The sequence below is a fragment of the Hemicordylus capensis genome, chromosome 1 (genome assembly GCF_027244095.1).
Source record: "Hemicordylus capensis ecotype Gifberg chromosome 1, rHemCap1.1.pri, whole genome shotgun sequence".
NCBI lineage: Eukaryota > Metazoa > Chordata > Lepidosauria > Squamata > Cordylidae > Hemicordylus > Hemicordylus capensis.
In genome coordinates this window covers 200,297,303-200,307,652 of record NC_069657.1, presented here as the reverse complement: position 1 = coordinate 200,307,652, position 10,350 = coordinate 200,297,303, and the positions used below count along the sequence as shown (strand labels likewise).

Genomic DNA, 10,350 nt, shown 5'->3' with positions numbered 1-10,350 from the left:
AGATGAGGGGGGAGGCTGGGCAAATATGGCCGTTGGAAGCTCTCTGAGGCGTTCCATTGAAAAGTCCCTATTTACTATACTGTAGAATGAATGGAGGTTTGGTCTTGGCTCTGTTTTCCTTCCTCCTCCTCGCCATAATGACTAGCGGCGATGCAACCTACAAAATGGTATGGATGTCTTGGTGAGAACGGGAGGAGTCATTCAGCAGAGACCCTCATCCTCAAATGTGTCCCGCATATTTGCCAGTCGTGGCGGCGGTGCATAGACAAACACACAAGAATGGGTCCCTCCTCAGCCTCTCCCCTATGGAAGGAACTGAGGTCTTGGCGTTTCCAAGTTGCCCTGCGGTGAGGCTTCTTTTCCGGCAGGATCTTTTGATTTTTTTACTCCTGCCTTGGCTTTTCTTCGATAGACAAGCCACATGTGCCAAGCAGGAGGGGTGGGGGGAATCAAAATCTCTCTGATAAAAATAGCGCCATCGACCTCTGGAGAGAGATAGGTTTTTTATTGCTGTCGGGGGTGTTTATGTCGGAAGGAAGGAGGAGTCTTTCTTGCTCAAAGTCTACAGAACTTTTCCAATTCTCATAGTGTCTACAAATTGATTCCTATGGAGATGATGCCCGAAAGGCATGGCTCTCCCCTTCCTGGAGTCTGGACTTCAAGTCTGCAATGTGATTCCCCCCACATATTGTATTGATTCTGTTATACCCACCCACCCCACCATAAGGATGTTTACCTGGAAACAAATCTATTGATTCCAGTTGACCTTACTTCCTATGCATGTGCAGGATTCCAAAAGGGCTTTAGTAGCACCAACAGTCCATTGATGCCACTGTGTTGGATCAGAGATACAGACAGAGGGGGAAATCACTTAAGGAGACTTACGGTGGGGATAGACTTCTGGGGAAGAGAAATTAAATACTAGGTTGGGTGGGAGTTCAATAGAATGAGGGGAGAACTCTTCAGAGCTCTCTGAAATGGAGTAGATCTGAACTCCTGTGTTGGGTTGTGACTCCAGGAGACATTTACTTTGGAATGGGTTCATCCATCACCAGAACTGGTGATGGATAAATCCATCCTCCATCCAGATTCTGTACTCCAAAGGACGCAGCCCAACTCCATTAAACCAATGTGAATTCTGTCAGGGATTTCAGTGGAATTTAGATCTCTCCTTATTGATTCTTGCCTAGCTCTGAAATTTTAAACATTCAACTGAATTTCTACTAGGACCAAATTCCATTGCAACCAATAGCCATACATCTAGTTGCTTGGAGGCAATCCTGATATCCAAATACTATGCATGTTTATGCCAAAGTGATAAGAGTTCAGATAGACTTAATCCCAAGTAAACATGCATAGGATTTGGGCCTTAACTTAACTATAGCCTTAAATATTACTAAAGTAATTGTAGTAAGGAGTAGTAAGTATTTTATTATTTGTTTGTTTGATTGATTGATTGATTTCTATACCACCCTTCCAAAAATGGCTCAGGGTGGTTTACACAGAGAAATAATGAATAAGGTGGATCCCTGTCCCCAAAGGGCTCACAATCTAAAAGAAATGTAAGATAGACACCAGCAAGAGTCACTGGAGGTACTGTGCTGGGGGTGGACAGGGCTAGTCACTCCCCCCCTGCTAAATAAAGAGAATCACCATGTTAAAAGGTGCCTCTTTGCCAAGTTAGCAGAGGTAGCTTCCATCCTAGCAAGAAGTAAGTCCCATTGAAAGCAGTAGGGCTTATTTGAGAGTAAACATATCTATGACAGGGATGAAAAGGTTTTCTGAACCTTTTCTCTAGTAATTTACAGGAGAGTAGGGATGGCCAGTTTCTTCATCCTGAGGACAGGGGATCCTTCCCAGGAGCTGCTGAGGAATACAGAATAAGCGTCTGTATCACTGCAGCTTTTCACATTAAATACCAGTGCTGATGTAGCTTTGCATACAGTATTCTAGCTATGACCTAGGCAGTCCACTCTTGAAACTTTGTCTGATCACAAACTAATCAGAAGGCTTCAAGGCATGCCACCAACTCTGAGCCTCAGCTTCCCATCTGCAGTATGAGAATATGAATGTGGGCCTACCTTACAGGCTTGTTGTAAAAATACTGGGATAATATATAGGAAGGAGTGAGCTGGTCTCGTGGTAGCAAGCATGACATGTCCCCTTTGCTAAGCAGGGTCCTCCCTGGTTGTGTATGAATGAGAGACTACATGTGTGAGCACTGTTAGATATTCCCCTGAGAGGCTGGGGCTAGATGGGGCTGCTCTGGGAAGAGCATCGGCAGGCTTGCATGCAAAAGGTTCCAAGTTCCCTCCCTGGCATCTCCAAGATAAGGCTGAAAGAGATTCCTGCCTGCAACCTCGAAGAATCCACTGCCAGTCTGTATAAACAATACTGAGCAGGATGGACGAATGGTCTGACTCGCTATATGGCAGCTTCCTATGTCCTAACATTCTAACAGCATGTTTTTTTCAGCGGCAAGTCCTGATGTGTTCAGTGGTACTTACTCCCAGGCAAACATCCATGGAATTGCTTTTTATTAACAACAATAAAAAGGCTTATTGTTGTTAAGCATTTTCCAACCACCCCTCCCCTCCAATAACAGAATTATAGCTGATGTGAGGTTTGGTGTATAGTTAGTGGCCCTGCCCTAAACACAAGCATACCCAAGTACTTGACAGAGTGGGGTTTTTTGTTGGCTTTGCTACAGATCTTTAAAACGGGGGGGGGGACCACACAAGCACACCACATCGCATCTTTGAACTGCCCCCACCATTTCAAAACTCATTTGAGAGCCTGTTGTCCCTAGAAATGCAACTTGAACCTGGCCTACCCCTCCACTTGGGAGCACAGAATTAGAGACAAGTTTTTTTGAACCCTGGCCAAAACTGGCCCAATAAAATCAATGGGACTTATGGCCAAGTATCGTGACCTAAGTCAGGAAGTTAGGCATAATACATGAGATCATACCTAAGTTTTAGCACAAGTCAACGTAAGTAATATAATGTGCATTCTAGTGGATATGCCTTACCTCCTTTAGCTTGCAGAGGCTAGTCCATTGTATCTAACCACATTTACTCAGGAGAAAGTTCTATTGAAATCACTGGGAGTTAATTCCAAGTCCAGCTGTTAATCCTAAATACATTTACTTGGAAGCTACTGCGATGGGATTCATAGAACTGAGTAAATATGCTTAGGCCTGGAATAAAGCATTCGTCTGCACACTTACTTGGAAGTAAACTTACAAACAGCAATGCATGCTAAGTAAACATGCTTAGGAAGGTTTAGAAAAAGACCCTACAGAAGTGAGTGACACTTGCTTCTCAGTAAATATTCCCTCTTTTAAAAAGAGAGGGAAGAGAGGGATTGGCTGATGTACTTCATTGGGATCTGGGTATAGCTAGCAGCACTCCCCAGGATAATTGCCAAAAGTAAAACCATGCTCATTCACAAAGGTAATGTGAGTACAACTGAGTTCAGAATATCTCAGGTATAAATGGCTATTACACACACACACACACACACACACACACACACACACACACACACTTTGAGGTGGCAAACATGACTCTTTTTGAGAGGGAATTAAGATAGTATGTCTGCTATTTGGTAGGTGCCTAGTCTATGCTGTTTCAGGAAAGGTACAAAACAGAATACCAATCTGGGTATTGGGATGGTGGTTTTTTTTTTTTTTTGTTTTAATTTTGTCAAGTATGTACACATAGAGAGGACTTGGACCAAAATAATTTGTATAAATAATACTTTAATCAGAAGCAGCAAAAACATTGGCAAAGTCTAGAAAACATTTCACATTAACAACAAAAACTGCTCTTGGACAATGCAGCTTTATCACAAAGGTTGTGGTAATATATATACAACTTTGTAACTCTTCAGGGGAAAAAGGATGGTGTTTTCTCATCTTCAACTTGGTAGCAAGACAATCTCGGCATAGATCAAAACGAGTATTTATTTATTTCATTTTATTGAGTAGGGTTCTCAAGATCACCACCACCATTCTCCTCCCCATAAAAGCAAGGGGAAAATGATAAGAAAGTTAATGGGGGTGGGGGGTTTCATTCATTTTTAGCCAAATGTTTACATCCCAAACCCGCCTCAAGGAAACCTTTTGACACTCTGCCACTTCCATCATCCTCTTTCAAAGATTGGCCAATGTAATGGCAACCAAGATTTAAGACTTCAGAAACCGTGCTCAAAGGGGAATTTCTCCAACACGGCTTTTAAGGTCTGGACCAAACATTTGTCCAGAGGACATTAACATTACAAAAGGACTTTGGGCCAGTTCTGTTTTCTTCACACAATTTGAGTTCACTTCATTTAGGTCGGGGATGGATGAGCTACACTGTGAAGTCAAATTTGTCCCCCTGTCAGCTTCATTCGAAAGATGTTTACCCGGAAATAAGTTCCCCTGATAAATGGGGAGTCTTCCCATGTAAATATGTTTATTACTTCTAAGGATGTTTAGTTTCCTTGCAAGTAGGTCTAGCTCCGGTAAGAGCTAGAAAACACTTCTGCAGCTACAGAGGGACCAGAAAACACACAGATTTCCTCTTATTTAAACCAACCTTATGCTGCAGTTTTTCTACACCTACTGTGTACTAAGCCCCATTGGAGTCAGTGGGACTTGCTTCTGAGGAAATAGGCATAGGATTGGGCTTCAGGGCCGTGATAGTAAACACGGTTAGCTTGGAAATCAGTTCCACTGAAGTCAATGGGGCATAACTTCTCAATGGACGTGCTTAGGAGGTGGTGAGGATTCCAGACACACAAAGGAAGATTCCTCTCACATCCTTCGCCAGATGCTCATCTCTGCCCTCACCCACTTAATTTACTTCCTAGAATATTACTCCAAGGCTGTAATCCCATGCAGATTTACTAGTGAGTAAGCCCTCCAATGAACTCCATGGGGTTTCCTTCCGAATAAACCTGCCTAAGACCAGGCTGCATGGTTGCAATCCTGAACATTTGTATTAAAGTCCACCGACCAGTGGGACTTGTTTCCTTTTTGTAAAGTTGCAGAGAGGACTGGACTGGATTGTGGTCCTCCCGTCCAAAAGGACACTGCCATGTGACACTAACAACCCACACAGGCCTTGAGTTCTACACAATGGCTGATTTCCCCTTTCTTAAATAAAACTCTCCAGAGTAGCTTCTGTTGAGACCAGACTTTTGGAAGGGACCTGATTAAATCCGAGCATAGTCAGCATCCAAGGTTCGACTTGATGCTTTTAAAAAATGGCTTCGGGTTTTTCCAGATCACAACGTTTGAGGCTAGGACTTCCCAGGGGCTGCCGCTGGTTGCTTCTCTGTGCTGGAGAACAAGGAAGGGGACTTTGGGTCCAAAAGGTTAAGGGTTTAGAGGTCATTCCTCCCGGCTGAAATACGGCTAATCGAATAGAAAATTTGTCCTCTGGATGAACCTGTGCCTACCATTTAGCCGAACTTCAGTAAAATCCCTTTTCAGCCTCTCAACGTGAAGGCGTCAGAAAAGAAGACGTCTTCACTATGTGTGGACTCCGTGCTTTTTGTCATAGAGACAATGACGCGGATAATGCCAGAAAATCCATCTTTAATATCACGACGGGCAGATATTCAAGGGAAGGCCGGTACGAGTCTGAGAAGGAGTCTCCCCTCTAAAAGGAGAACAAAGAAGGGGCTCTGGGACCCAACCACAAAGGAATCAGTCTTCGAAGGGCCCGATCCCAAGTCAGGAGTCGACTTGGAAGTAAGCCACACTGATTGCCAAGCCCCACTGACTGATAAATAAGCTCTTTAGGAACACACTGCGGAGAAAGCAGAAAGGCCAAAATGATCCGCTAGCAACAACCACGACGGTGGTCCGCTATCGTAGATGTGAATGTTTTCTATTATTTTCGAGAATCCCTCCCTTTTTCTCTCGCTTTGCTCTCTTTCTCCAGAAAAGCATTCAGCATTTGGTCTGCTATAAGAGGACTCCTGTGAGATTATCCTGCACCGAGATAACAAGGGCAGACGCTACTAGATTCCATTTCTGGAACGCACCCGTTTCCATTCTTAGAATTAAAAAGGCATCTTAAAGCGACTATCCTATCCGCACTAGCTTGGGACCAAGGCTGCAGTCCTATACACACTTACCTGAGAGTAAGGCCCATTGAACACAATAGGGCTTACTTCTGAGTAGACATACATAGGCTTTCCTGTGAACCCCGTACATCAGCTGGACTTGCTTCCAAGTAATATAGGATGGAAATTTCAGCGGAATAGGGTCTGATCAAACGGACCCATCTTCCTTTCTTGCCAGAAGCTCTGCCTTTGCATGTGGGTGGGATTACTACCTCGCTCCTATCCTGAGGTATGATTGAAAGGGGTGACCACCTTCCTTTATGTTATGTTTTAGGCTCCTTTCTGTGATGTTTTCATTCTTTAATATGCTTTCAGGAAAACTTGGTTGCTCTAAAACACCTTTCTGCATAGGTGCAGGAGACATGGGTTTATAACAAAATATGCAGCAGGACCTAGTCTCCTCTAAGCATCCCCCCCTTTCTCCTCTAAAATGACCTTAAAATATATCCAAGCATTTCATCTGGGTTTGAATCAAATGAAACACAAACCTTGCCATCCAAAACATGCAGTTCATTCCTTTTTTAAAAAAAATCACAGTAGTTTAATTCAAAATATGGTAGTAAAAGAAAAGAGACAACATGTTATCTAGTCTGAATACAAAATAAACTTCATCGATGTCAGAAATAACTCGGAATATGTAAACTACATTTTTGTTTTGCATTGCTTCTGCTTACAATTGTTTTCGAGTTTGTTTTGTTTGGAGTCTTCATGAGAAGATATTGGCTCAAAGTACAGCGCATGAATAAAAGGAAACGTTTTCGGTCCACTTCATTTCAACGAAGTTAAGAGTTCTTGTTAAGAGCTGGAAACCATGTTTGTATATACAGTGAGACCAGAAAACAGGAGGTGGCGGAGGTGGGTGGGTGGGGAGAAGAAGTCCTCTGCATTTGTGAAAATGTTCTCAGTAATACGGCTGGGGGAGATACTTGCTTTCGTCCTCTTTTGTATTTTTGGTTTGACTGTTCTTTCGCTTTCCCCCTCTTTTCCTAACCAATGAATAAATAAATACCCTAACACAATTTTAAAAAATAAAATAACCCGTTTCACTTCATGTTTTCAAAATATTTCTGAAATGTTAGGGGAATGGGTAAGCCTTTTCTTTTTCTTCTTCTTTTCAATGATAAAGCCGCTGGGAGGAAGAAAAACAGTTCTTGTTTTCTCATCTCCGTGCAGACTTCAGTTTCAGACTTACTCAAATACACAACCCCGAATGGCACAGAGTGGGACAGCTTCATTCAGAATCAAGGACCCAAAGCTTTCCTTGCAGTTACCAGGCGCAGCATCAAACCATTTCGTTTGCAAAGGTTCACTGCTGTGTGTCGATAGAGGAGTTTTATTTAAAAAATATTCCTATATATATACATATATATATACACATATACATACATATATCACTTTCTCACCACCTGGATGCAGAGTTTGTCTGTCCGAGTGGCTGTGCTGTTCTGCATTCTTCCTACGAAGTCCATAACATCATTGGGTCTGTCTCCAGGAACTTAAAGCAGGATGAGGACACTTTGGGAGTCTTTAGCTGCTAGCTGCTTTAGCTGATATCTGCTTGGCGGGCGCGCACGCGTGTGTTTCTAGCTGTACGTTCTGGACAGTTCAGTTCCGAATCAGACTCCTGAAACAGGGACCATTTCCAAGTTATAAAGTTGTCAAGTCCGTCTGAGGTTCCTTGGCAATAGTCTGTAAATGCTGGCTGGAGGCAGAAGAAGAATTCGAGGACCGGCCCTTCGTGTTGGGGAGTTTGTGGTCTTTCTTCCATTTCATTCTTCTGTTTTGGAACCAGATCTTGATCTGGCGTTCAGAGAGACACAAAGTATGGGCTATTTCAATCCGACGGCGCCTAGTCAAATACCGGTTGAAGTGGAATTCCTTTTCCAGTTCAAGGACTTGCTGCCTCGTGTAGGCTGTTCTGGAGCGCTTAGGTTCCCCTCCGGTGTAATTAGGATTCACTGAAGGGTAGAGAAATAACAGGCAGGACTTAACAACAACCCCCCGAAAAACTCACAAGCCAATCTCCACTGTCTCATCATCAGCCTGTGCAAAGCAAAATAAATCCCACTAGCTAGCATGTGGCTGTTTTGGAAACCATTACTTTTGCTAATAGCATCTAGGCTTTTCTTTCTTTCTTTCTCTCTCTCTCTCTCTCTCTCTCTCTCTCCTCACACCTGTACATAGTACTCTTCATAAACATCTCCAGCATCTCCCTAACATGGAGTAGTCTTCTCCTGCTCCAGGCACATGGCCAAGGGGCCTATTTCCTCCGCCATAAAAATTTATGGCGAATGTAATTGGCTACCTCGCTTTCAGCCCCACATCTCTCATCGTGGAGCTTGAGAAGGACTTTAGTGGGGTGGGGAGAAGGAAGAGGAGGGGAGATTAATGGATGGATGGGGGAAAGGGGCTGCTTACCCGAGTTAACGTGGACTTTCTTCATCCAGGGATAAACCACGGCAGGCTGCTTAATTGCTGCTGCTGCTCCTGCTGTTGCTGGTGACCCACTGGAGCTTTTGAGGTTTGGCTGCTGGCTGCAGGCTCTCGAGGCGGGCATGGGAGGCGGTGGGCAGTGCTCAGCTTGCCCGGGAAAATGACTCGGTGGGCCGGATTGCTCCTGCCCATGACCCCGCGGCTGCACTGCGGAGCCTTGGGCATTGCTACAACTGAAGGGCTGTTCGCTGTAGTTTGACCGTGGATAGATCCCCTGATGCTGGAAGTCAGAGCCTTGCGAGGCACCGTAATAGTCTGTGCCCTGCTCAGCTAGGTAGCTGTTCTGCAAATATTCCTCGCAAGGAGGAAATTTGGGGTCCACATACTTAGAGTTCACCATATACGAACTCATGGCCATTAATTTCGGAAGGTAGAAAATACTAATTTTTCTCGTGTTGTCTTTTTTTCTCCTTCCACAGAGCCCTCCTACTTGCTGTCAACTGAATAAAGTTAGGCGCCCACGTGACCGGCTCAGCCAATCGGGAGGCAGGGAGGCTTATCACCGGATGTGTGTGTGCACCTCATAATTTCCACAAATTTCACTAAATAATATACGGGTAATCAAATGGACCCACATGCGGTCTGATTCGTGTGTCTCCATCGACCCACCCAGTCTCCATCCGAAGGAGATATGAATACCATAAAACGCGATTCATCAATTGATGGCAGTCTCAATGACACTCACAGCCAAACCCCATCTGCCCTCTTCCCCCCCTCCCCCAGGTAAATCAAAGCCTTTTGTCTCTGCTGACTTTTCTAACCTTTGATGCCCTTTAGTTTAAATTTTGGCAATCATATGAAAACATTAGCTGGTTACATTTCAGCGAGTGCGAGCCAGAGAGAGACGGAAGAGTGAAGCAAACATTTAAAATCAGGAAAAGGGATAGGAAATCAGAAAAAGACATCAAACAAGAGGGCAATATGTTGTACAATGGATCTGCTCTGCCTTTGTTTAGTCGGGGTCAACCAAAAGTTACTAGCATCTATTTGGGCAGAATGAAATTAGGCAATGAGTAACTCACTTCAAATTTAGTGTTAAAACAAATATTTTTCTTCAGAGTCATAACTAAACCTGTTCTGAGATCTCTAAAGTCCAACTTTTTAAAATATGACATTTAACTTTAAAAAAAATACAGCTTTAACGGGATCATTCCAGTATTCAATTGTTTGAAGCTTCCTTGTCGAGTAGAGGTCGGGAGATGCTACTTTCCCCAGTACTGCATCCAATATTAGCATACATTTCTGGAGAAAATCGGGGCACGGGGATGAAAAAAAAAATCGCTACTATCAGTCAGCCCCCATCCCACCCCGCACCAGACACCTTTTATTCGTAGTAATTTTAAAGGAAGACATTTACTGGCTAGCTAATTTCCCCTCAGATTATTTCTGATAATTATATTGATGTGAACATATTTATGATGGGATGTACAACTAAACAATAAGCAGGATCTAGGAGGAATTGTGCTGGTATATTAGACCGAGACAAGAGCATCATCCAGCATGCGCGTGTCTTTGGAGATCTTCTATCGTTACAACTTCTAACCATTTGCAGAAAGGTGAAGTTTTTGCATCGACCATATATTCCCCTAGAATCGAATCTGTGACTATGTAAATACCACACAAATTCGGTTCTACAGGGTATATATAGACAACGTAATAACCTTCTGTGTTCATCTATAGAGGGTACAAAGGCAGCGTCACTGTAACCTTCTGATGCCACTGACTTTCTTCCGAGGA

General features: G+C 43.6%; 1 protein-coding gene across 1 annotated transcript; it reads right to left on the bottom strand.

The window, feature by feature from the left end:
- Positions 1-6,668: 6,668 nt before the first annotated feature.
- On the bottom strand, positions 6,669-8,971 carry HOXD4 (homeobox D4). The gene is made up of 2 exons (XM_053276127.1): positions 8,539-8,971; positions 6,669-8,078 (listed from the first exon to the last, which is right to left on the bottom strand). Exons 1-2 carry the CDS (start codon positions 8,969-8,971, stop codon positions 7,768-7,770), a joined length of 744 nt encoding a protein of 247 aa, XP_053132102.1. The 3' UTR covers positions 6,669-7,767.
- Between the last annotated feature and the right edge of the window lie 1,379 nt (positions 8,972-10,350).